The sequence below is a fragment of the Anoplopoma fimbria genome, chromosome 6 (assembly GCF_027596085.1).
Source record: "Anoplopoma fimbria isolate UVic2021 breed Golden Eagle Sablefish chromosome 6, Afim_UVic_2022, whole genome shotgun sequence".
NCBI classification, from domain to species: Eukaryota; Metazoa; Chordata; class Actinopteri; order Perciformes; family Anoplopomatidae; genus Anoplopoma; species Anoplopoma fimbria.
The window spans coordinates 11,119,865-11,147,543 of NC_072454.1; the positions used below are offsets into that span (position 1 = coordinate 11,119,865).

General features: G+C 39.4%; 1 protein-coding gene across 2 annotated transcripts; it reads right to left on the reverse strand.

Moving 5' to 3' along the window:
• Positions 1-1,974: 1,974 nt before the first annotated feature.
• LOC129092813 (collagen alpha-1(XVII) chain-like) lies at positions 1,975-27,009 on the reverse strand. Of its 2 annotated transcripts, none has more exons than XM_054600837.1 (57): positions 26,924-27,009; positions 26,572-26,840; positions 25,165-25,229; positions 22,816-22,866; positions 22,565-22,672; positions 20,837-21,178; positions 20,648-20,704; positions 20,483-20,518; positions 20,234-20,284; positions 17,596-17,742; positions 16,719-17,255; positions 16,266-16,343; positions 16,094-16,159; positions 15,826-15,981; positions 15,063-15,155; positions 14,934-14,978; positions 14,694-14,837; positions 12,507-13,151; positions 12,368-12,418; positions 12,262-12,279; positions 12,123-12,149; positions 11,947-12,009; positions 11,744-11,848; positions 11,594-11,629; positions 10,394-10,429; positions 10,217-10,261; positions 10,080-10,115; positions 9,959-9,994; positions 9,798-9,860; positions 8,896-8,931; positions 8,711-8,782; positions 8,572-8,598; positions 8,430-8,465; positions 8,278-8,313; positions 8,105-8,185; positions 7,948-7,983; positions 7,771-7,854; positions 6,717-6,785; positions 6,533-6,583; positions 6,362-6,421; positions 6,205-6,264; positions 6,068-6,094; positions 5,845-5,904; positions 5,645-5,722; positions 5,495-5,533; positions 5,252-5,368; positions 5,042-5,161; positions 4,812-4,922; positions 4,489-4,623; positions 4,283-4,393; positions 3,979-4,158; positions 3,563-3,712; positions 3,249-3,476; positions 2,554-2,718; positions 2,336-2,416; positions 2,150-2,233; positions 1,975-2,064 (listed from the first exon to the last, which is right to left on the reverse strand). In XM_054600837.1, exons 3-57 carry the CDS (start codon positions 25,217-25,219, stop codon positions 2,015-2,017), a joined length of 5,511 nt encoding a protein of 1,836 aa, XP_054456812.1. In that variant the 5' UTR covers positions 25,220-25,229; positions 26,572-26,840; positions 26,924-27,009; the 3' UTR covers positions 1,975-2,014. The 2 variants fall into 2 exon arrangements, with proteins under 2 accessions (XP_054456812.1, XP_054456813.1); XM_054600838.1 differs by having other exon boundaries at positions 25,165-25,283.
• Positions 27,010-27,679: the final 670 nt, after the last annotated feature.

A 27,679-nucleotide genomic window follows, 5' to 3' on the forward strand; every position in this document is an offset into this window, starting at 1 on the left:
GTAGAGCTGTTCAGGGGAGATGGGCTAAAGACAGAGTCATAAATCAGCATCTCGTTGGGATCATAAGGCTGTGAGTTCAAGTCAAAAGGAATGTACTGTGTTGTAAATGATGCGCTGAGTGAAATGTTACATGTGTGTTTACCTACATGTGGTGTTTAATCAGATACTGTGTTTGCCATGAGGGTCTTACAAGTTCATTTCAGTGCTTATTCCCACATAGTTAAACACAGAGGGTGACCTGTTACTTCCTGGAGAATGATGGAAAACATACTATATGAAAACAAAATCACCTTGAAATGAAAACTAAAGGAATGTAAAAGCTGTTTATTTGCACTGTTTTGCCACATGAGCTAAATAATAAATATGCAGTAGTTAAACTGTCAATGTGTTTTGACAGTGAGTCAACTTTGTCTCACACAAGCCTATTCTAACTCCAAATTGTCTTTTTTACTTTTACTTATAATTTTACTCTATTTCAAATATGCCCTTTAGTATTTTATGATCACATCTAGTTTTCTAAACATATATTCCTGAAATATCGATGCTGTATTTTGCTGTTTTTCTGTGAGACCGGTGTTGTGTGAAAGGTAAAAACGCTGTTACTGTTTGAGTTTCAACGTGTGAGACGACATCCTTGACTGTATTTTGGGAGCAAAAGTATTGATGGTTCACAAAAAGAGATTTCAAGACACCTGATTAGTTTATTTTGTCGCTGCATATCATCACTGCATGTCATGATTTCTGTATGCTGACATTAACATTGACTTGTGTTTCGTCATGAATGCTGGGTTTTTATTGGGGTTATTTGGAGATTGTCTTGTGAATTACACCAAATGCCCCATAGATTTCAAATATATTTTTTATTTTGTTAAGTTACAGCATTTGGATAAGTGTCATTCTACCACATATTCTTGAATACTCTTTCGATGTCGGATCAAATGTATTTAAAGTGTCCTTTATAAATTGACTTTTCTTTAGTTGTAAATAAAATATTGACTGTTAAGAATTTAAATGTCTGAAAACACCTCGAGAGAAGATCAAGACTCCCAAGTCCAAAAATAGATTTATTTTTTTGTGTCTTTCAAATGTATTGATCAGATGTCAATAAGTTCATCACGTAAAACATGATCTGGGTACATTTTATAATTTAATCTTTTCAACACTTAATGGTAGAAAATATATCACTTTCAGTGAGCTCTCATACAAAAAATATACAATCCAATCAGTCATTTCTTAGTGATATCTGTCCTTTAACCATGCGAACAATGTTATTTATTTATTTATTTTACCAACAAACCTTTCAAGTAAATCATCAGTCTTCACTACAGCAACATTTACTGTAACCAAAGTCTCCTTCCTGCTGCACAAATGACCATCACTCTGACTGGTAATGATGCATTCCTTTATATATTTAACAAATGTAAATTGTTTAATAATTTGTTCAGGGTGAATGGGTAACTAACAGGCTGGAGTATGGCTAGATTTATGTGGATAATCTGCCAATATTGCAGTATTTTATGAAAAATTGAAGGGTTTACCTTGACTCAACATTTAACACTTGTATAGTCTTCAATACAACATAATCCTCAAAAGACAGAATAGAAAAGAAAAACATACACCAGTAACTCAAGTTACACGAGCAGTGGGAAAAGAAGCAAAGTGCAAATTAAAATATCAGCGACTTATTGCTTAAAAATAGATACTCTCTTAAACAAAGCTTTCCCTGGAAATAAAGTTTGATTGCAAGCTAACTTATAAAAGTAAACATTATACACCCATGTTTAAAATAGAATCAAGTCTGTGTGACAAAGACACTGAGCAGCAGCTGAATCCGCGCCTCTACTGAAGCTGTTTTAAAAGAGACTGATTGCATTTTTGGCTGCTTTTATTTACTCAAATTGTCCTGTGATTTTTCTACAGTTGGCAACAGTAAAAAGCTTTTTGACTACTTGCATTGCTACAGCTTAACACCTTAAAAAACTTAAAATTAATCTGACTTTATCCAGTAGTACGTTTAGCCACCGCTGGCGTGACGACGATGACGGCGAGCAATCACTTTATCTCCTACAGAGGATGAAAAAAAATGCAGTTACGTGTTTGAAACACTTTTTTTTTTTAATGTGATTTAACAACATTTGACTTAAGTTACCTGCATCCCTCTTCTGCACTCTGTGTGGAATTTGGACAGTGTAGGTCCCTGGTAGTCCCGCTAAACCTGGGCGCCCTGGATCACCTGCAAGCAGAAGAAAATATCAGACTTGCTTGTCTCAATCACTTCACTAAAAACAGTAAACTGTAAAATACGCTGTGTTTCATCAGCTGTGTTTAAATGTACCCTTTTCTCCTCTGGGTCCTGGGTGCCCTCTGTCACCCCTGGGTCCAGGGCCTCCTGGAGGGCCGGGGATGGTGCCGTACGCTGCGCAAGAGCAGAAGCACAGATTGAGTCATGATGAAGCAACATTTTCCAACTACGCTTACATGAGTCTGGTTTTACTATTGCTGGAAGGTTGAACTCGATACAGTATATGGAAAATCATAGCTCTGTATCCTCACTTCTGAAGAACTCCATGAGGTCAGCTGTGACGTTGCCATAGGCACCGATGACGCGGCTCTGACCGGCTGGTCCGACGGGGCCAGGTGGACCAGGGGGGCCTTGAATCGCTCTCACGTTGGACCTCCAAGGACCCTCAACCAGATACTCCTGCAGCAGGCCTTGATCTAGAGGAGGGTGGGTGTATCAAAGTACTGAAGTGAGACTCATCATCATTGTTGACCGGAGGAGGAAGACAAACTCTGATCCTTCACTTAAGTCAGAAGTCTGACTCTTAGATAAAATTGATAGCGTTGGGCAACAATTTGAGCTCTGTTTTTAGCTGATACTTGTTAAAATGATTTAAATCAGCACCATTCAAATATGATGAATTACCTATGAGCACTCAAAGATGCACAGACAACTAATATTGGATTTCTTTGATTTCTTTGGAGTTCTAAATATGTATTTTTCTGTGATTTCTAAGCAAATGTATGGACGTTTACTGGCGCCATCTAAAAATAATGATATCCTCAGAAAGAGCAACATCCCCAAAGCATTATGGAACCTGTGGTTGGAGCATATTTAGAGTAGTACAAGTAGAGTAGAGCATATCTACAAAATCTTAGTAAATTTAAGACAAATACAAGTTGAATATCTTTTTCATGTTGCACTGTAAATAAAGGGGAGATAACGGGGGTGTTTAGGTTCGACTCACTCTTGATGAGGTCCGTCACTTTAATGGCGACGCTGGAGTAGTCCAGTGTCTCAGTCAGCTTGCTGATATCGATGTCTCTGCGCTGAGAGCCGTGTCGAGAGTCGCCCTGACTGTAGCTCTGGCTCTGCATGTAGCTCTGGCTGTAACCCGGCTCTCCACGATCTCCCTTCTGACCCCTCGGTCCCTGAGGTCCCGGAGGTCCCATGATGGCACGACGAACACCGTCACCTGAGAGATAAAGGTCGTTGGTGATATCTACGCTCATCTGTGCTCACTTGCCTTTAATGTGTCTGTGTGGGACGTTAGGCGCTTACTGGTCAGATACTCTTGGACTTCAGCGCGGATACTCTCCCGAGGGAAGTTTCCATTGTAGGAAATTGATCCACTGGAACTGCCTGATGGACCCGGTGGTCCCTGAGGACCTTGAGGACCAGGAAGGCCGGGAACACCTCTGAAACCAGAAGCTGAGAAAGATTCAATCATTATTACCCTTTGAACTGTACTGTATACAGTGTAACAACATTAGTTCTACGATGAGGATGGATTCAAATTAAATCAAAATTATCAAATTAAATGCATTAAATGTAATGAAACATATTCAACCTGATGTGTTTTTCATTGTTGTACAATTTAACATAACCATTAAATTACTTTGCTATGTGAATCTGAGCCACAAGATGTTGCCTCAGTTTATACAAGACATCATGTTCATTGACTCCGTCAGACTCACTCTGCAGGTAACGCTGAATTTCCTCCATGCTGTAGCCTCGACCTCCCGACCCGTACACAGTGGCAGTGGAGACTCCCGTCGGCCCCTGAGGACCAGGAGGGCCAGGTTGCCCCGCGACACCCGGAGGACCAGGAGGACCGTGTTGTACGGCAGAGTTAATCCAAGAGCGGAAGTCGGAATCTAGATGAAGATACAACAAGTTTGAAGTTCAAGTTTTGTTTTTTGAGATGGATGTGTGAGTGACTAACTTATCGCGGCTCAACAACAAGATGGTGTTTGTCAACGGAAAACACAAATGACTTACTTCTTATCAGTGCAGAATAGTCAATCGTAGCGGTGGTGAAGCCAGAGCCCCCTGCACCAGAAGGCCCAGCAGGACCGGGTGGTCCGGGTGGACCTCTAGCAATCCCTCTCTCTGAAAATGACAATAAAAGCAATATTAATGACTGACTGACTGACTAATTAAAGAAGTACAGGCATTAGTTCCAGGGTTATTGTTTTTATGCCTACCATTCATGATTTTGAAGACGTATGTGGCTATCTCCTCAATATTGTAAATGCTTGAAATTCCTCCTGATAGCCCTGGTGGTCCCGGTGGTCCTTGTGGCCCTGGTGGTCCTGACAAATATCTCCTCACATCATCTCCTAGACAGATCACAGAATGGGGACATAGTTTAGCTGGAGATTACCCTGAAAAAACAAACTCTCAAACTTTTCTGTCTTCAAAATCAAATACGATGATTTGAAAGAGTTTACAGAGACAGTAGAGTGCTGTGTGGGTAATAAATGTATCTGAATCAACTTGGCTCAGCAGGAGAAGGTATTGTACTTACTCTGAAGCAAGGAGATGAGACCGCTGACCGTCATGGACCCAGAGCCAGGTCCAGGTGGACCAGGTGGTCCTGGAGGACCCTGAACACCAATGCTGAGGCCTGAGCCAGAACCTGAAATGCAGAACACAGTTAGTGGTGGCCCCCCATCCTGCCATAATCATGCCCCATACATAAACAGTCCTTCAACTGTCATTTAGTAATATACATCCTGGGGAGAAGCGCAGGCTTACGTTGCAGATAAGCAAGGATACGAACGGAGATGTCGTCAATAGAGCCTGAAAAGGTTGCGGGGATTCCTGGAGGCCCAGGTGGACCTGGAGGTCCGGGGATACTAGACTGTCTGCTTCTACCTGCACAGAGCAAAGAAAACCTGTTCATACTCTGTTCTTTCCTCGTGTCAGCCTGTTAGAGTGTGAACTGTGCTTCAGAAAACCTCTTACTTAGATAGTCATTGATGTATAGACGCATCTCACTAGAAGTAGCGAAGGAGCCCGGCAGGCCTTGAGGGCCAGGAGGACCTGCAGGGCCAGGGGGGCCTGAGGTGACTGAGATGGAGCCTGAGGAAAAAATAAGATAGTAAAAACAAACAAATACGAACATTTAAAGCCACTGTGAACTACTAATGCTTTTACAAAATAAAAACTCTTGACTTTGTGTATTATTGTGATCATGATTGTCTCTACCTCTTGAAGAGCCGGGAATACCAGGAGCTCCAGTGTCCCCTTAGAAATAGAAACAACAAAAGCATTTTTGTCATGTGACGCTTGGTTTTTACTCAGACAATGCAGACAATAAAACATTGACTGCATTCACAGATTTTGAGGTGCTGGTACCTTTAACTCCTTGGGCTCCAGGGTGTCCCGGTGGACCTGGTGGTCCAGGGATCCCGTTTCCTCCACTGTAAGTCGAAACTGTAATAAATAAATAAATATACAGTTACCGTATATCACACGTGTGCATAAAGCATTTTTAAATGTGGCTCTCTAATATCATTCTTATGTGATTTTGTATAATTTTCTGTTTGGATGCTGACCTCTTTCAGAGCTTCCTTGTCTTCCAGGGGTACCCGGCAGACCTGCCAGGCCTGGTTCACCTGAGACACACATGATGATGCCAATGTTCATTTTGTGAAGTTATTTATTTTCATTTAAGCAAATTATTCATGGGAAGTATTTGATCACAGGGAGGCTGAAACTATCTGTGTTGTTACTAACAGTCAGAAATGCTCGTGAGAGAAATAAAAGTGAGTCACTTACCTTGGTATCCTCTTGGTCCAGGAGAACCTAAAATAACAACGGAGACGTTATATAAAAGTGTTACTAAAACTAAACGAGAGTAAGTTCCTTTAAATGAAGCTAACAGTATGAGGTCTTCACAGAAGTCAGAAGATCACCTGTTGATCCTTTGGGCCCAGAAGGTCCTGGTGGTCCCGGTGGTCCAGTATAGAAAGTTCCTGTAAGAAGAGCGGTGTTGAAAAAGTTTTCTATTACTACTAATTACGAGTCGAACCCGCGTTAAGACGGAGAACAAGTTTAGATTTAGCATCATACCAGAGCTGGATGCAAAGCTTGCATCTCCTCTGTCTCCTTTAGGTCCTGGTCTTCCATAACCTTAAAAAGATTAATAAAGTTTAATATAAATAATGGATAATACCAAATTATGATCCACTAGCCTCAGAGTCCATATTTGAAACTGTGGATTTAATGAGCTTAAATACTTGCCTGGAGAACCTGGTGGCCCAGGTGGTCCTGGGGGTCCTTGTCTTGAATCTCCTAATGGAAACATGTTTAAAACAGTCAGTAACAGTAATTTGAAGAATATTACAGAAATGCTATAGTCATTCATCAATCATTAAAGATGTCGTCTTTCACAATGATGCAACAAAGCATGTTGGGTTTTATTTACCTGGACGTCCAGGTTGACCCGGTGGGCCGGGTGGGCCAGGTTGTCCTGAACCTCCACTGGCACTGAACCCTAAAGTAGAAACAGACACGCATACTTTTAAGTAATGAACAGTGTTCTTGTGTATAGAGAGGGACAAACCAGGCTAAAAACGTAGAAGATTACATTAAACAACTCTATGTAACTTCTGCTGAACAGCGTCCACTGTGGCTAAAGTTTACAACTACAGGATAATGCTAAATGCTAACATGTAGAGTAACGGTAGCACAAGTACAGATGTGTACCATCAATAAACTGACTTTGTACTCTTTATTATTTGCTAGCATTAGCTACCATAGGCTATAAGTGGTAGAATGTAATTTAGTACTAGAGTATTTTACTTAGGAACACATTTCAAGTAATTTACTTCTAATAATTTTGTGGTTGTAATGTTTGGACAAAACAAGCATTGTGCAGGTTTCCCTTTGGGCTCTGGGTAATTGTGACAGCTTTTCTTACAATTTTTTATGAACCAAAGAATCGATAGATTAATTGAGAAAATGTTTAGCAGATTAACCCACAAATAGAAATAATCAATAATTGCAGTCCTGCACAAAATGTTTAAAAGAATAGTTCCAATTCAACCAACTACATCAGTAAAATGAGTAATAATAATCTAATGACATGTGATATAACAATCACAGTGGCAATTTGTCGGCAATTTGTACTTTTACTTTCAATACTTCTAGTGCTGATCACATTTATATGCTTTTACTTCAGAGAGATTTAAATTGCATGACTTTTACTTGTTATTTTTACTTTTGCTTAAGTACAGGATCTAAATACTTCCTTCAACACTGTGAGATACTGGTCATACAAGACCAATCAAGGCTGTAGCATCACAACACCTGAGTTTAACAAATTGTGTTGTTTATTTTTCTCTCAAAAGTTACATAGTAGTCGCTCTTCCTGTATTCAGCGAATAATGTTAAACCACAGATGCCAAAGGTAATTTCTCACCTCTAAACACTTAGAGGTCCCATGGCTTAAAGAGAACCAGACCAAAAAAACTACTTACTTGAGCTACTTAGACTTTCAGATGTTCTCACGGTTATTCCCTGTTCTCCCTGCTCTCCCTTATATCCTCTGTCACCTTTAGCACCTGTGAAAACAAACAACGCAGCATCCATGACACTGATGGCAACATATCTGATCATAAAAGCTTCCTTGATGAGCAAAATCTACAGCGACCTACCAGTTTGGCCAGGCAGACCAGCAGGGCCAATGGGACCTGAGGAGGTAAATCACAAAGTATAAGTATTGTTACTACTGATGCTGTATTTCAGGGCTTAAATGCAAGATAAATGCCAAGGACACCATCTGGCTAATTTCTCAGCTGTCAAGGGTCAGACCTGATAATCCTGGAGGACCTGAAGGACCGGGAGGGCCAGCAGGCCCAGGTGGTCCAGGGATGCCGACAGACGTGGAGCCAGCTGGAAAATAAATAAAAGTGATAGTTAGATATCCTCAAACTATAAGCTAATCAAATATATGTTAAATATCTTTTTTTATCATGATCTATTACCTGCGTTGATGATTCTTCCTGGTTCTCCTGTTTCACCTAAAACAGACGAGACACATGGAACATCAGATTAATAGCACATGTGGTATTTTAGACAGCATGCACCTTCTGTAGCAGATGGACCTCAAGAAAGCTGAATTTAACAGTAGCTGTACCTTTAGCTCCAGGTCTTCCTGGATTCCCTGGTATGCCTAAAATTAAAGACAAGTACATTTTTGGTGTTGAGAGCATCAAAAGCATCGTGACACATAATCAATAAGAAATCTACAATTTGTGGTGTATAAATATTAGTCGTACCTGGGGGTCCTTGAAGCCCATGAGTTCCTATAAGGGGTAGGGGGGTATCATGAATATATCTTATCATATCATCCACTAATGATAATGTTGAAATAGCTGAAGATCCAGTTTCATAAGAGCAGGATCAGGCTCAGTTTACCTGGAAGTGAAGCATCTCCAGGAGGCCCAGAAGGACCTCTGAGTCCGGGTGGCCCAGCATGTCCTGAATCACCTGAGGGTTAAAAATGACAGTTTTGAGTGATATTTCAGATGTTAACTCATTGTGCATATCAAAATAACATTTAAATAGATGTATCTGTAATACTTGTATAATGACTCATTTACCTCTTGATCCTTTCAATCCATCGGCTCCAGTCAAACCTGTCAACATAAAAAGTAAAGAAAACAATTATACTCAATGTCAATCTATTAGTCACTCTAAAAACCGAATGTTGGTGTAACAGAGAGTGTATTTTTAGTGTCTGTTATTCCTTTAATTAAGAGTAAAAGAGGCTTTATATAATATTATTATATTGTACTTTTATACTGACACTTGTCATACTTTGTATTGCAACTGCTGCACAGCAATTTCTCTCGGGAGAAATAAAGTTTTATCTTATCTTTATAAGAAGACTAAGAGGATTATGTTATGTAATACTCTTATGACTGCCTCATTGAAATCAGTCTTGGTGTGTTCACATAACAATAACAAGTTCAGAAATAAAGTAAGTTTAACTTAATGTATCTTAATTGTTTAAATAAATAATGCATACAAATAAAAAAAGACAAAATGAGATGATTATACACAATTTTAAAGTGCTTTCTTCTTTTGGTGGAAGGTTGAATATTTTGTTGTGATCACACTCATCACCTTAATTCACCATAATTAAGTCACATTGAAGTAATAGTTCAACATTTTGAGCAGTTTCCAGGCAACCAACAGACACTCCAGGAAGTTACTGCTTCCAGCCAAGAAATAGTCCGGCAGACAACCCCCCGTAAAAAGCTAATTGTCATGTTAGCACATTGTTTTTGTTTTTGTTTGGATTAAACAAACAGGATCTGATGTGTTACTTAGTGAGCTTTAGAGGTGCTGGTGGCTGAAGTGTGAATTGTGTTTGGACAGAGGCCAGGCTAGCTGTAGAGCCTAGAGTCTTAGTGCTAAATTAATCACAAAACCATAATCTGAGTGTCTGAGAGTTCATTATCATTATTAATTATCTGAGGCTGGAGGTCATGTGACTCACCCATTGACCCTTTAGGTCCTGTCTCTCCTGCTAGCCCTTGCAGCCCCGGTAAACCATTATCACCTGAGGAGAAAGACAACTGTTTTATAAAGCTGCACAGAGTATAAAACATGCTGATTTGACAGCTTTAAATACAGTTTGATTCACAAAGCTATACTGACCTTTCACACCTCTGAGACCTGTGTCACCATGATCACCTGAGATAAACATTAATTAAAATACAGTTAAAAACATTCACTGAACCCACAAGTCCCATGAGAAACTGAAGTAGTTACAACAAACCTTTAAGTCCTTGAGTTCCAGGAAGCCCTCTGTCACCTGAGGGACAAGAGCGACTGTGAGTAACATTATAGTATATTAAATAAACTAACAATGAATTTCAGTGTATTTTTCAACTGAACAAAGTCCATGTGACCGACCTTTAGGCCCAGGAAGCCCTGCCTCGCCACGGAAACCCTGAAGACCTAGTTGACGTTAAACAAAACAGTTTATGTAAATGCAAAGGGATCCAGTCAAGGCAATGCAAACAGTAGTGTTTCTGGAGTCACTGTAATGCTCCACATGAATGATGATGATGATGACCGGGAGAAACTGACCTGGTGTTCCAGAAAGTCCAGGAACTCCAGTTGTACCTAGATCATAGATTAATAATTATTGGAAAGGAAAAAACAATGGTGAACAAGAACAATAAATTAACTTATGTCAAACTAACATTGGAATAAAGGTTTTATAAAAGCCTAATTATCCTAAAAATTGCAAAAAGAAATAACACTTTGTCTTTTTTCATACTTTATTGACATTACTTAAATTAATTATTTATATATATATATATATATTACTGATAATGGTGCAATAGTGAGAACTGTTATTATCAAAATAAATTATTGTAATAGAGAAGATAAAGAGATGAAACTAGAATTCATCATTGGGGCATTTCCATTCTTAATTACTGCATGTGTCTACCTCAAGGTAGCTCTTGTTTGCTTTTTCACAACTCAATATGGAGGCTTTATTCACAAGATATCTCAATGCTGCCATCTGGTGCCGTTTGTGGTTCATTCACAATGAGGCAATAAAAAGTTACAAATGCACCTTTTAAGTAAAACCAATGGTAATTTAATGTAAAAACACCCAATTGACAATTGTGTGTCACCCCTAGACAAAAGATATATGTGGATGTATAGTTAATTTATTTGCCATGACTCAAATTGGTTAGGTTCTTTGAGGGGTTTTTTTTGTTTTGTTTTGGGTTTTTTCTTTAATTAATTAATAAAAAATAAAGTAAGTAAATTCTACCTTACTTTATTTTTTATTTCATCTGTTTTTTTGGGTGTTTCACTTATTCCTATGTTATTATGCAATTATACAAAACTGGGGGCAGCTGTGCCTCACAAGTAGAGCGGGTCGTCCTCTAATTGGAAGATCAGCGACCCCCGACTCCTCCAGTCCACATGTCAAAGTGGGCGGAGATACTGAACCCAAAACTACTCTCAGAGGCTGTGACATCAGTGTGTGAGTGTGCATGAATTTGTATTCATTTAAATCCTGATGGGCAGGTTGGTACCTTGCATGACAGCCTCTGCCATCAGTGTATGAATATGTGTGTGAATGGGTGAATGTTGACATGTTGTGTACAGCCGGAAGACTAGAAAGGCGCTATACAAAGGAAAGTCCATTTACCGACTGATGGATGATATGATATCATTGAGAATTAAATTAAAGCTTTCAAAAAGAAATGTCACACACAATAAGAATGTTTCTTGTAAGTGATAATAAGAAATGTTCAATGATCTCACCTTTTTGTCCAACTGACCCAGGATCCCCAGGGGCACCTGCATAACACAAACACATGAGATCCTGTAGTGGCACAATCAAGATCAACTAGGTCTCATTAGTATCACTAAAACACACAAAAACTATGTTGCTGCTGGGAATCCGAGCCGTACCTCTGTCACCTTTCGATCCAAAGCCTGGAGGTCCTGCCTCACCTCTGGGGCCAGCCAGGCCCTCGCGCCCCCTGACGCCTGGTGCCCCATCCTGTCCATGATCACCTGATAAAGACATTTTACACACAGATAAAATGCCTCGCTGTTAATAAGCTAAACAGTGTAGTTGCACGATGCAGTTTGAACTGAAGTGCTGTCTGTACCTTGACTTCCTTTCTGTCCTTTTGGACCTTCAGGGCCTGCATGTCCCATTGCACCTGGCACACCTGGGGTCAAAGGTCATGGTCAGTAAAATAACATTACGATGCCACACAAAGGTCCTAAGAAATAGCACAATACTGGAAATGACTCAATGAAAACATAAATCATCATTGCTCACCTGGAATTCCGGGGAAACCAGAATCTCCTGTGATAATTAAAACATACATTTGATTATGATGACAGTCCACAGTAGCTGACATAAAGAAATGCAACAGACCAACAGAATTACAGTTAAGATAATTGATTTTCTTCCTGACCTTTATGTCCAGAGTCCCCTGAAAAAATTAAAAGTACACTCATGTTAATTTACTTCTAAAAAATAATATATGTTTAGATTTGATGAAATAAATACTTTAATTTCACCTTTAGGTCCAGGCAGTCCTCTCTCTCCCTGCACTGACGATGCTAGAAAAGCTGAGACAGAAAACAACAGTTCTGTGAACTTAAATGCAGGGTGTGCGTGTGTTTGTGTATTCATGAAGTCCGTGTACATGTGCAGTACCTCTGTATGACTGTGACTGCATCTCAGTTCTTAACATCCGCTGGATCGTCAACTGAATAGCAGCAGCGTCCATGTGTCCTCCACTCACTCCGGTCCCGAGGTCGGTGCCACCACCGAAGCTGGTACCACCGGCACTGCCAGAGCTGCCACTGAAACTGGTACCAGTACTGCCACCTCTGCCGGAGCTGCCACTGAAACTGGTACCAGTACTGCCACCTCTGTCGGAACTGCCACTGTAACTAGTACCAGTACCGCTAGAGCTGCCACTGGAACTAGAACCTGTACCACCTGCGCTGCCACTGAAGCTGGTACCGGCACCTCCAGCACCAGCCCCGGTGGCCCCCGGGGCCACACCACCCACACCGGTGCCAGCAGAACCCCCTCCAATGATGTCGTCATTTCCACCAGCAGAGCCGCCAGCACCAGCTGCAATCCCGATTCGTGTTTTGGAGCCCGAGCCTCCACCTCCAGCGCCGAGGACCAGTGTGTTGTCAGTGTGGGAGGAACCTCCAGCTCCAGCTCCAGCGACCCCAAAGGTGTTGATGTCATTGGAAGAACCTGACAGCCGGCTGGTTCGAGCAGCAGCCACCGAGGACTCTGCCTCGAGCGTTGACACTCGATTCTTCAGCTTTCTCACGTCTTCAGCTGAGAAAGAGACGTCAACATTTGGTAAGATAAACAGTAGGATTGTTTAGCATTCACTTCTATGTAAAGCAGTCTGTGTTTCATTCATGCATTAAATTGTGCTATAAAAAAAAGTTTATTATTGTTACTATTAAAACAGTATTGCATTTACAAGCTAAATGCTCATCAGGGGATCTAAAGGACTGCACCTAAATGCACCCTTCTGACTGACTTTCAGTCAACTGAATTCCAAGTTAGACTGTAGAAAGGAGAATAGAATTAATCAACACAAAAAAGTATATTTTGGAATGGGGTGGTGAACTATATAATTGATTGAGGATAATAACATAAGCATATAACAATATAGAATAATAAAACAGCCCTCCTAAAAGACATAGATAATGAATGCAACATTGTTTGACTCCAAAACATATATATTTGAATATAACATAAAATACATAGCAAATGTTCCTCATTATAGAGCAGGTTAATGTTTACTTCACTGTGTTAATTAATAGACAACACTTAGCTTGTAGCAGCCAAAGAGGCAGTGTGTTGCCATGGAGTCAGTTATCAAGCAGTGGGCTTAAACTTGAATCCCAGTTTAGAGCCTATATTTGTTAACATGGTGGTAAATCGGCACCATTAAACATAAGCCAATATAGCTATAAGCAGTTTCTGTCTGCAATGCATCCATGGATTTACAGATATACATCGCTGGATTACTTCCATACTGAAGAAAAACATAATCCTCCGGCATGTTTTTTTTTTTTCTAGGATTTCTTAGCAGATTTTTGGACATTTATTTGTGATGGACACAATGTATATGATGTCTATGGACAGTTAAATTCCCAGTGAATCTAAAAATATGTGCATCATGTCTGTGTGTTCAGATTTGACACACAAGTTCCTGAACCTGTTACTAATCGATTCATATTTTAACAAATGTAGGAACATATTTTTGGGATCTGCCTTTAACATCTACAGAGCAGTTGAACATTACTGTATTCAGCTTCAGGAACTACAAATAATAGTCTATTGTATGTAGGCCTCCTGTACAGGATCGCATTAACAGATAACTTTATTATTTATCAGTCAGTACCTGCTCAACAGGATTTTGCATGCACAAGCTTACATACAAGTAAAAGTATACCTCAAATCAGAGGTTGTAAATGGTTCACTTTTTCTCACATTTTTATCAGGATAAACCAACATCAACAAGTTTTCTCCTACAGAAAAACAAACTGCAGTCTCTGATGTCATCAGGCAACCATTTCTGGAGCTGCTCCACTGACAATGCATGCCAGACCGACTTTATGGCAGTAGAACAGTACCCACAGATCAAATTTCCAGGGAGGGGATTACATTTACGGTCCCACAGCTTTTAGCAGCACTGTGAAACAATGCTCACTAGCCTGTAAAAGCTGAAAAACACATTTTATCGTTTCAAAAGAAGTCCCTCCCAGGCTCTTCTTTGCAGAGGTATCCCATGACTCCTAAGGTTTTAACTTTAGGGAGATTTTTATTGTACCCTATTAAACGTCAATGTGTTGTATAAATTACCCAGTGCAATGAGCCCAAACAGGAGTCCAAGCAGGAGCAGGGAGAGGAGGAGAAGACCCAGCAGCCATTTCCACCAAGAGCAACACGCGTCAGAGCAGCAGCACAGTCCTCCTCCTCCGAAGATGCCGCTGTCCCTGTGAATCTCTGAGGACGGAGAGAAGAGCGTAAAATTCTTACTTTTTAAACAATAAAATATTCATTATTCATGTAAATATTAACATACAGAACAATCAAAAATACCTGCATAGGTGGCTTTGTCTTTCATTACAACTCCAGATGATCCATCTGATGAAGAAATACATTCAACATCACTTATCTATTTCTAGAATCTAAGCATTTTGGTTTTTAGATGGTTTTATAACTACTCACAGTAAGAGTTGCCTGTATCTGTCTTCAGTGGCATTGTCTCACTGTAGCTTGAAATAAGCTTCTCTTTCTTCATTGAATCTCCTGATATCGACCCTGTAAAATTAGAAACACTTTTTTTAAATACTATTTTTATTTTATTTATTGTTTTTAACAAGAAGAACCAAAACACATAGCTTAAGAATGAGAAAACACACAATATTAATGATCAATTAATGTGATACAGTGCACAGAGGGGGCTTTATCAACAAAGACAAAAAAAGCAAATAGGAATAAAATGAATAAAAGTACGTATAATCAAGGAAATATCTTCAATTTAAAGAGAGAAGGAGGAAGAAAGATAGAAGAATAAATAGTGAATATGTTTTTTTTTGACCCCAAGACAGCAAATAAATTTGGTAATCGTGATAGTACTTCAGTTCCTGTTCTGATTAAAATCATAGATGAAATCTAACCATTTGAAACACTTGTAAATGTTAATAAAATTCTGATCATGTTGTTCATGCTTCTTCTTTAAGGAACAGAAATGTTCGATCGATGTTGAGAACATTTACACAATGGGATCACGACTGTCTATTAACAGCCTCTAAGTGACCAATATCAAGGCTTCATGGTATGCTATTATTTAAAACACAAAAGTTGTACACGGTTTTAATGCTTTACAACTTGCTGTGGTCGTGGGGAAATGGGTCTACCAAAAGTTGAGAAACCCATTGTGAGAAAATTCTGTGTTTCTCCAGAAGGAGGCAGTAAGGAGCTGACTCACCTCCTCCAATCAGAGCGCTGCTGCTGGTGAATTGCTTCCCGCTGTCTTTAGCCAAAATGAGCATTTCTGCATCCCTCCTGACTGGAACATTCTCCTTTTCGGAGATCAGGAACTTGTAGTCTTTCTTATATGAATCATCAGCTTGGGATCTAGTGGCTGCCAGTGACAAAAGACAGTCAGGACTCATTTAAGTTTGAGAATAGTTTTGGACTGTGATTTAAAAAATTTAGATCGTAAAATCAAACTAAATTAAAACCTGCAGACTTACTTGTAGAGACTCCAGAGCTGACGACACCACCACCACCATTTGACAAGTTCTTCTGAACGCCATAACCTGTATTACAAACACACAAAGTTAAACACTTACTTAAGAGAGGTAATATTTTGTATTATTGTAGGATGTAAGATATAGTGGAAACGGTCAGTAAAAGCTGGCTTACCTCCAATGGTAGCGTTGCCTCCACTGGTGGTGAGCACACTGGGAGAGGTGGGTGCCAGATTATTCTGAAAGCCGTAAACTGTAAACAGAAACGCAGGGTTTGATTTGATTAAATTACATAAAATAACACACACACACACACACACACACACACACACACACACACACACACACACACACACACACACACACAGGACACATGAATATTCACAAAACAAAACAAAAAGAAAACCAAAACAAAGACAAACAAAAATAATATTAATTAAAATAAAACTAACCCTAAAAGTGTTTGCTCATTTGTATATTTTGTTTATTCATTTATGTGTAACTATATCCATATACAGCACATAATATAGCGCCAGTAGAGATAAAACACCCCTTACAACTACATAACAAATAAAACGACATTTCACCTGCAGGTAACAGGTCATGTTCAAGGGACGTTTGGTCTCACCTGACAAGGACGAAGGTGAGGTGAGGCCCAGTGGCGACGGTCCTCCCGACATGTTGTTGTTGCCGGCCTGGTACGCATAGCTGCTGGTGTTGCCAGCGACCACAGTGGTGGAGGCAGCGGGCAGGGTGGAGGTGGACCAGGAGAAAGTAGGAAGTCTAGCGTCCAGCGTGTCATACTGGGCTGATCTCACACCAGTATCATACTGGGCTGATCTCACACCAGTATCATACTGGGCTGATCTTACACCGGTGTCGTACTGGGCTGATCTCACACTGGTGTCATACTGCCCTGATCTCAAACTGGTGTCATATTGTCCTGATTTCACACCAGTATCATACTGGCCTGATTTCAGACTAACATCATACTGGCCTGATTTCACACCAGTATCATATTGGCCTGATTTCAGAGTGGTATCATACTGGCCTGATTTTACACCAGTGTCAAACTGCCCAGATGTCAGACCGGTATCATAAAAGCCTGATGTATCAATGGTATGGAAGCCAGCTGATCTCACACCGGAGCCAAATGAAGTTGAACCTACAGGAAAGAAAAGAGAATAACAAAAGAGTGTGAGGTGTGTTTTACTTTCATTTATAAAAATGTGTTGATATATTCCTTTTGTGTTGTCCAAAATGACAAAGGTGATACTAGGTGTCATTTTGATCGCACAGCAGAGAAGAATTTCAGGATTCTGGAAATACTGACCCCTGAGTTTACATTTATCTTTCAGGAAACTAGCTATGTTACTCAGATGTAATGGTAATACATGAAGGCACAAACTGAGGCCATTTTAAACCACATATCCTTAGGCAGGAGACAAAGTGTCTGTGCATGTAGAGTATGTGCATGTGTGCGACTCTGGTAAGCGTATATATACCCGACTGAGAGGCCACAGAGACGGTCTTGGTTTCAACGCTGGCCTTTTTAGGAACAGGTAGGGTGGTGGAGGCGCTGGAGGAGCGAGTGGGGCTGACGCTGCAGGAGCGTCCCTTCAGCAGCTTCTTCACGTCATCCAGCTCCGTCCCTGCAAAACAAGTTACACAAACAATGCTTACCAAATATAAAACTTCAATATCTCTTGGCAATTAATTTAAGTGCATGAGATTAGTATGAGGGTGAGTACTGTACTTTAGCAAAATGAGGTACTTCTAATTTCATGCTACTTCTAATCTACTAAATTTCAATGGGAAATATTGCACCTTTTTCTCAATTATATTTACTGAACAGACAAACTACACTACAGAAAGAGAGCTGTAACTATAGTAGCAGTGAAATTAAGAAAAAAGGCTTGTAACAAAGTTTGTAATGCTTTCATTTCAATAGGGCCTACCTAAAAATACTACTACTGCACTCTGCCTTCAGTTAATCTTCAGGAAAAATACAGTATCTAGCAACAAAAAGTGTTCTTTCAGCTTTCTTTTCCATTTGAAATAAATTGTTCAAGAAAATAAACTTTGTTTTGCTCATTTACAGTCAGTATAGGAATAAGATGAATCTCTGTTGCACAAGGTGACCTGTCAGTCTGAGCACTCTTAAAATGTATACTGAAATCAATACAACACGTTAACAATTTAATATATATATGTATGTGATCTAAAGGTAGCTTAACCACACCAAATCACATGAAATTCACTAGAGTCCAAAGCTTAGATGGGAGTTACTGAGATCTGCTTGGTTAGTTAGCTTTAGCACAGTTTAAGCTAAGTTTTTTTTCCTCCATCATGATTGGATTTTGTTTCTGCTTCAATAAATGATGTCGAATTACTAACTGAATTGGCGAAATATCAGTTTATGTTTCAATAAATCAATAGGTACACTGAGCTTTAGTTTTAGCTAAGGCTAGCCACTAACTTACAAGCTAGCTTACTTTAGCTGTCTAGTTAGCTTTCTCTGTGTGGCAACAGAATATACAACAATAATACTTTAAAAGTGGTAATTCATATCAGTATGTTTAACTTCAATACTTAAGTATATGTGGGTGGTTATAGCCTTTTCTTTATTTACTTGAGTACAGAGTTTGAATGCAGTATTTTAACTTGTAATTGAGTATTTCCTACTACTATGTTTCTATGGTTGTGCTCTGATTAGGGTTAGCTAGCTAACAGTTGCCTGGATACACTGTGCTAATCGGCGGTAACTGCTGATGACGCTGTCCTGACCCCATCATTTTAACTAATGTAGAAGTACAAAAGTATTGGAGACAAAAATTGTGCTTCAATCAGACAAGTAAGTTAGAGTTCTTCCAACTAGCTTTCTCTCCCTTTGATTGTCTGGGTGGGTATGCTTGATTACAACAGAGGGATCAGGTGCGCGGGTGGGGCGGCAAGCTGTTTAATCAGCTTCACTTAACCCTGGGCTTCCTTAAAACTACCCCACCCCATCACATCATAGACTCGCTCCAGCTTGTAGATTATCTTTTTTTGTAAAGGCCTACACTTTTGACCAAGAGGCTCTCTTCCCTCCTTTCACATAAAAGAGTTGTAAAAACATTTTTTCATTTGTTTTTCAGTTTTTCTGTGTTTCTACATGTCAGTTTGCTCCAACGTGTAAAGATGGGTTGATGTCAGTGTTGGATTTGAAACGGATGCATTATCCTTTAATATTATAGTAGATGGAGGTGGTACACAATTGTTTAATATGCTTTAGCCTACTTTTAGGTAGTCTGATTTGTAACAATGCATCATACTCTATGCATTTTTCATGTTTTTTGTGTTTAAAATCTTTAAAGAGACTGATCTGCCAAATGTAGTGGAGTAAAAAGGACAATTATACAAATGTAGTGAACTTAGTATAAAGTAGCATAAAATTTTAAGTAAAAGTACCTCAAAGTTGTACTTGAGTAGGCCCACAGTACTAATTCCATTCTGTTGGATTGCTATTTCTACCAAAGTAAATGTGATAAATACTTCCTCCACCACTGAATAATATGCACTACAGCAATATGAGACCCAGCTGTGTTGAGGTAGGGTTAAGGTGGCACTGAATGGCATGTGAATAATAACAGTTATGCACTTTAGTCAGCAGGGGGAGCGATCAGCGTCTGTAAAACTCTGAATCTCCACTGCTTTGCTTTTAAAGGGTGGTGCCGCAAACAGTGACTCATGTGTGCCATTGTTGCCACCACAAATCTGGCCCTGCCACTTTTTCCCCACATGAACATACTGCAAACAAACCCGTGATCCTCATTGTTTAAATCTCATGCTTTTCTTTGTGCTGATGTACTGTACACCTTCTGTCTTGAGGGGAACTGCACATGTGTTACTAATTGAGATTTCATGGACATAAACATGCATGTGAGAGGTGGAAGAGAAGGAATGTCCTCTGCTGAGCCAAAGCATTTGAAAGCAACGCAATTCAAAAAAGGCATACTGCTCTGAAGTGACCCTGCAGTAAAAAAATCTTCCACTATCCATGTGGTTCTTTGAACGAACACACTCAAATAAAGATGCTTTGTTGCTTTATGAGGAGTTACATAACCAACAGCAAATGGATTAATGTGTCTTAAGTGGTCTTACATCTGCTGGCGGAGGGGGAGGCACTTTGTAATCTGGCTCTGATCTCGCTCTCTGGGAAAAAAATCACACACACACACACACACACACACACACACACACACACACACACACACACACACACACACACACACACACACACACAATAGACAAAAGAAATCCTGGTTTAATAAAAAAGTAAGCCAAGACAATTCAGAGTCAGATAGAGCAGAAATAATGAGAGAAGAGGAGGGGAAAACAGTTATTAAATACCTCTGCTTTCGCTCCTCCCTCTTGATGTGCCGGAGCCTGGAAAAAGAAAACAGACAGGACAAAAAATAAACATAAACACACACACAGTCATATGAGGATAAACCTGATAAAATATTGTGCAATCAATAGTAAAGATAATCGCATACAGCTGTCACTCTCACTTACAATAGATTCCATAATCTTTGCGAGTGAACTCTGGAGAGGAATTACCGCTGGAACTTCCTAAAAAAGCAAAAAACACAATGGAAACAGAGATATTAACAGCACCCTCATGCACAGGCGTTTCCTGAACTTATTCAAACTTCTGTTTCAGGCTCTTCTTGATGCCAAATTATTTTATTAACAGGATCTCACCGTCATAACCTCCTGAGCGGCTGGATATGGTCTTCCTCTCCCGGAAAGCTGGCGACAGGCCTCCTGATGAGCCAGCAGTCTGCACTCTCCTGGCACCACCCGACGAGCTGGACCTGACCTTTGACACCGAGCTTACGAGATAACTGCCGCCCCCTCTGCTACCTCCTCCTCCTCCTCCTCCTCCTCCTCCTCCTCCTCCTCCGCCTCCTCCTCCGCCTCCTCCTGCACTTCCCCACCCCTCTCCATCTATGAAGATCCCCCCTCCATCACCTCCTGAGGAGTCTCCTCCGAGGTAAACTCCTGAGGAGGAGCTGTAGCTGCTGGTGTTCACACCTACAGAAGCTGGGGGGAAGATGCATGCAGGTTATTTTTGAATTGCTGCAACCTGATCACGTCAACAAATATATGCCTGAGTCACATTAAGGTGAAGTAGAAATAATTTTACTCACTGGTGATTGACATTATGCCCTTTTCATGCTACTTGCTACTTAGTACTTACTTACTTACTTAGTTCTATTCCACTATTTCAGTAAAAAATATATGATGAAAGTATAATGCATTGTTTATTTAACTACCCAACGGTATAACTATATACATTTTCAGTAATGTTATATTTCACAGGTCCAATTATTTGTTTTATTTTGTGGAAAGATCTACAAAATGAAGGAGTCAGTTATTTCTGATTAATTAGTTGTGTCAGGTTTGTGAATAGTCATTGATTTGGGCTGGAATTTCCATGTAGGAACAATATTAATGACTGTAAGCACTGATCCATTGACACCCAAGTAAATGTTTATTTATTATTTTAAACTTTACTCACCATATATGTTTAACTTTTTGCTTACCTGCAGACCCGTTTTAACATTTTGCATGTTCAGCTGAGCTGCTGCGCCCTGACTATAAGACTCTCTAGGTTATTGTAAGTTTACTGATTCATATTGTGTCCATTCTCCTGATGATGAGAACAAAACAACACAGCTCTTTGCAGGAATCTTTTCTTTGGCAGTTTTAGTTCCTCTCGAGGAAATCACAGGAAGCTGTGGGCAGTGGTGGTATTCAGTATCCAGATACTTCAGTTAATGTGTAAGTAAGTAAGTTGGTTGTGGTGGAGCTATTTTTATTTATGGCCAGTTAAATTTTATTTTAATTATGTTTATTTTCTCAATTAATTGAATGACTGATTGATGGGTTTGCCAAACATCTGACACCTTCACATTGTTTGTTTTTGACTATTTGACAACAATATTTTTTATAATAATGATAATAATAATAATAATAATAAGGAATCTACAAATCCTCAAATTTTACATGCTTTAGGCATTACATTTTTTAAAGCTGATCATCAAAACATTCCCAATTATCCTCAAATGATTTGGACTATTTGATTAATAAACTCTGTAATAAATTGTGTCAGCTCTAATTGTGCACAGGTATACTGGCGGGTAGTTAAATCTATAACAAAGCATCATAATATTTAAGCTCCTCATACATTTTGTATTCAAAATCTAAAAATGTTGAAATAACCTGCAGCTATACCAATCAAATAAATGCAGGGAAGAACTGTAAGTTCATAAAAACTGCAAGTGATGTGAAACAAAATCTAAAATAGTACTTCTCTTTCTTTCTACTGGGGTTTATAAAAAATACAACATTCATCATCCCAAAACTTGTCCGAAGACGAACCCACAACTTCCCAATTTTGGATCATGAGTGGAAATTTGCTCTCACATGAAGAGAAATAAGTTCCACTGCTGTTCTGGGTTAAGACATTCTTCTCCAAGCCCAGCCCACCAGCACTGCTGGACATATTCCTGTGATTTGATCCGCTTGTTCCCTCTAGCAACCAGAAGACACACAGCAAAACAAGGAGAAGCAGTTACTCATCGGGAACTTCCTTTAGCGCTGCTCGGCTATAATTATTGTATTATGCATTAAGTTTATAATTAAAGCAAGCGTGACTTGAAGAAAGAGACACTCACTTGGTGGTAGAGATGTCAGTCTGGTCGTGGAGATTACACTTTCTGTCACAACTGAGCACATGAAAAAGAAAGAAAATGATTTCTGTATTGTCCTGAGAGTTATTTACAACTGTTGGCTGGAGTGTTGAGTGACTGGCACGGTGATGATTTTTTTACGCTTCCAGAGTTGAGATGTGACTTTGATTGATACAGTGTTGATGGATTTAGCGTCGGTGAGGCGCTGTTGTAAAACTTTAAGTAGCACTTTGTCATATAGTTTATGTTTAAATGCAAAAACAACAGTTTTCATTAATAGATAACAAAGCATTTAATACTAATGCTAAATATCAATCATAGGTCATAATAAGAACAACGTTTGGGTTGCCAGGTTGGTGGTTATCCTCCTCTAGCTGGGCAGTTGCTTTGTCTTTCTAACTCTTTAGCTCATCAGGAGGACGGTTGACCTCTGACTTTCTTGAACCACAATCAATTTATTAAAAAGTTATTAACATTAACATATACATGCTCAATGGGTGAATATTATCATCATTATAAGAGCCCTTATTAGACAGTAAGAAACCTGCAGCCTCGTATTAATGCAAATTAAAGACTAACAAACAGGTATAACTGCTGACTTGATGGTTTATAAGAGAGTTAAACATTCATTACATTTTCAAGCAATAACTTTTTAATGACTCAGCCAGAGAGATTTTCTACAACCTGGCAACTTAAAAGCTGTTCTTATCATCAAAGGCTTATAGCTTGTTAGCAACGCATTAGTACTGTAACTGATTAACTAACTATCTAAAGCCATTAGTTGCAGTTTATAACCTCTTTATAACAGATGCCTATAAGCAAGTAGTTCCAATGTATCGGAATATTTAGAGTAATCATCTGTAAATGTTTAAGTAGTTTTTGTTCAAGTTAGTGTTAATTTAGATATAGTATATCTTACATGTCAGTCTTTTCTGGGAGCTTTGATTTTTACAGACAAACTTTTTTTCCAGAGCTTTCAGACGGATCTTAAGGCCTCTATCTGCAGATAGAGTTTGCTCAGACGAATGGAGATTGTTTAATTGTTATCATGAGATAAAGTATGAAATAACAGCTTTGTTATTGGGCTACTACTATTTTTAAGGACATAAATTAACCTTCAACCCTAAACTTGGCTTGGCATGCTGTTGACGTTAACATGTTTATGTGTTCACCACTGTAGTCTCATCATACATAGAGGCAGTTAAAGTCTTTGTTAGATATAAAGAACGTGTGAGGAATTAATTTAATAAAGTTTGTGTAAAACACATTGTGTTTATAATGAAGTGGGGGCAGATAATGAATACTAATATAACACCCTTCTTCCACTAGGAGGCATTTTGTTCTCCAACTGCAGCCTGTTGAGTTTTAACAGTTACAGATATCGTAAATTCCATCTCTGTTTCTTGCTGCCTCCTCGCTCCTGTCCTCCTCCTCGTTCTCCTTCCTTTTAGGGACTTTTGTTTGTTTAAAACCAAAGGTGGACATGAAGTTGCTCCTCGACTTCGAAACAACCTCCTACAAAGTCCCGGAGAAGCAATGAGAATCATCTTAAAAATATTTTGGCATTTTAATTATCTTCCAACTATGTTTAGGCGTTTGTGTCCAAACCACATTATCTTGTCTTTTTCCTCTCTGTCCTTTAACTCTTCTGTAAATCACTTTGTGACAAACTGTTTTGAGTATAAGTGACACAAACTTAACTTTCTTTTAAAAGTGACAAATAGAAAAAAAGAGAAGAACATGAGGACAACTGGGTGGCTGATTATATGTTCTTCTCAGTTAGCATCGAACATATAATTAGGCGTTCCTTCACTTCCCCATCCTTCTCCGTGTCAAAAGTCATTGGGCCACGATGAGCTGCCCTTTTACATTCAGTTATGACTACTTGAGGAAAACCCGGAGGATGACTTATACCCTGAGAGCGAGAAACAGAAATGGAAACCGACACCAGCGAAGGCATGCAATGATGTTAGAGACAGTAAGCCCTCAAAATAAAAGACACAAAAGCATCACCGAAGAAAATACGTGTGTAGGTGTTTTGGGGTCTTTTAACTACAGAGTTAGACTTTGCCAATCCGTCATTAAGTTTTGACTTGAGAAGTCATATTTGTATATCTCTTGCCACAATGAGGTCTGCATTGTTTTTGGAAAATACACGTTTACATTATTTTTGCGTTGCCAGAGACATTTCAGTGGCGTAATTCGCTTAAACCCATATAATTTGCGTACGATAATCTGCATATGAAAAAGTGTTTTGGGTGAACCAGCCCTTTAACTCTTGTTTACATGGTGAACTCTTTTAAAAAACATCATGTATAAGTTCAGAATTCTCACCCTTTTCTTCTGACAAGCCTCCTGAGAAGTCCATCTGCCTCGTTAACTCGTCCATCCCATTTTATCTGGTGAGATGATGATGATAAATGTTGACCACAGTCATGCGTACACTGTGCCAACTGTTGATAAAAGTCTGTTTATTCCTTCTTTTGTAACTGTGGTTTAAATGGCATTTTAGCAAACATTTAATGGGGGAAGAAAAAAGGCAAAAATAGCAGTTGCTATTCCAGGAATGATTTGGGTTAAAGATCGGGCCTTTTGTATCTGATGTTTACTGCATCAATGGGAAATGTCATGCCACTGAAGACAGAAAGATGTCATCAGTCACTTGATCATGTTTTAAAAACATAATCTAATATTTCAGTTGATCCAATTCCTCTTGAAAATCCTGCTTTTACTGATCTTGAATATTATGCCGTAGGCCAAAGAAAGATCAGGTATAAGACATCACCTCTACTGTATTTAAAATGAATACCTTTCTATAGATGTTTAAATGTCATGTGAATAATGGAAATCACACTAAAGGATCCAGGGCTTATAACGCATCATTTATAGATTTCAATAGATTTTCTATACCCGTTGTGTCCTTGAAGACTAACAAAAGAACAAAAGAGCAGCTCTGAAAGACCATCCTCTCACCACACCCTACCAGCCAAGGACATTTAACAGCATGTGCTGCATTTACTGCACACTTTAATATCACATTTAGAAAATAAAAAGGCAGAAATACGCCAAAGAATGGCATTTTTCCCCCCGTTCCTCATAGCCTAGGCCACTGAAACCACAATCTAGCCTGTAAAGTGCAATGTTCACTTAAGTGGGTAGAGTTTCTTTCAGCTCTGAGAAAAGTTAAATATTAGTGAAAGTAAAATAAAACCAACATTTCTGAATACACCCACTGCTTCTTTTCTTTAAAGCTTGTGCAATACTCCCTATTATAACCTGCAACTGATCTGGTCAGCATATATACAAGGCTGTAGTCACACAAAGCTGGTGCTACAGCTTGGTCAGCTCCTGCAGGGATGCAAATAGCACGGCAAAAATACATGTAAAACTATCCTGAGATCACTATAACAGACTAATTCTAGATATATCACCGGAGGAAAACTGACCCCAAACCCCCCCTGCTAGACTTTACAGCCAAGTTTAAAGGTATACTTTCAGTTGTTTTAATGGGACTTTAGAGGACTTTGCGCAATTCCACACAACAAAATCCTATAACTATAAAGCCCAAAAAAAGACTTTGACAGCCCATCACCAAACTCCCAGAGTGCAATTAGTTAGTAGAGAGATGCAACAGCCATGTGGGAAAAAAACACCCGCACCATCCACCATAAAAATATATATATATATATATATAGACTCCAAGTTATTCCAGTGTACTTTATGTTGTTATAAAATCCATACCTTCAGCCAGCTCGAACAACAATCAAATCCCGACTCCTGTCAAGATGGACCGACTGATCCCGTCCACTGGAGAGATAAAGTGTATATATGAAGTCGACGCGCCGTGGTGGGATGTTCTTAAAGTCCTGCGTCCTTTTGTGCTTTTTTTTTTTTTTTTTTTTTTACTTAAACTTTCCCAGGCGAGTCAAAACAGAGATTTGGGCGCAGGTCCCAGCCGCGCCCATCAGCAATGGAGCTTGGCAGGCAGGTGTAGCAGACGGCACGAAAAGCTGAATTTAAAAAAAAAAAAAAACATGAAAAAAAAAAATGAAAAAAAAAACAGCGCCTGAGGGAACCAATTATCTTGACTCACCTCTGAAGAGACAGATAGTCGGCTGTGAAAAAGGAAAAGTGTTGAACTCCTCCCTGCTGCTGCTGCTGTAGCTTCTGCTTGAGTCGTCACTTTTCCAAACTGGCAAAGTTTTGTGAGGAGGTGGGATGAGAAGGAGTGTTTGGGGAGTGTTTTTTCTTTCTTTCTTTTTATGGATTGCAGGCGTGAAACCATTTTAGGGTCTGCTGATATATTGTATGCAGCAAGCAATCTAGCCTGCTGCAGCTGGAACACATCTGGTGCACACATTTGAAGTCGAAACAGAACATTTACTGACTCTACGGCTTCAGCCACTGTGTTGTTACATAAACACACACTACTTTTCCACACATAAACACGTTTTCTGTGAATGAGCAGCATGCAAAACTAAATATAAGTCATTTTAAACTGATTTCCATGTTTGTGCAGCTGTTGAAGGATCAGTTTTCATGCTTACTGTTGAGAATAGGAATGACACACCCAAAAGTGCTGTTTTTAACTCTCTATGATCATAATAAAAGTTTCATATCCATTCATTTGCATTTATGCCATTTTAAGCCAAATTGGATGCTTTATTCCTCTGCTGGCAGCCACAAGCGCCACTGGGATCCTTCACCCACCACACCCAGTGTAGACATCCACCCACCCTGCATGACTCACAGCGAGCATGACTCTAATCTGCACAAAAGATGGAAAACAAATGGCCCCAAGGACAGCATAACGGAGGAGGAGCTGCTCCCTTCACATCTATGTGCAAAC

Coding starts and splice junctions, on each gene's coding strand:
- LOC129092813 (XM_054600837.1), bottom strand. CDS start 25,219: ATGGACGAGTTAACGAGGCAGATGGACTTCTCAGGAGGCTTGTCAGAA. Junction 6,422..6,532: donor TGGGCCACCAGGTTCTCCAG/GCAAGTATTTAA, acceptor AATCTTTTTAAG/GTTATGGAAGACCAGGACCT. Junction 6,095..6,204: donor TGGGCCCAAAGGATCAACAG/GTGATCTTCTGA, acceptor TTGTTATTTTAG/GTTCTCCTGGACCAAGAGGA.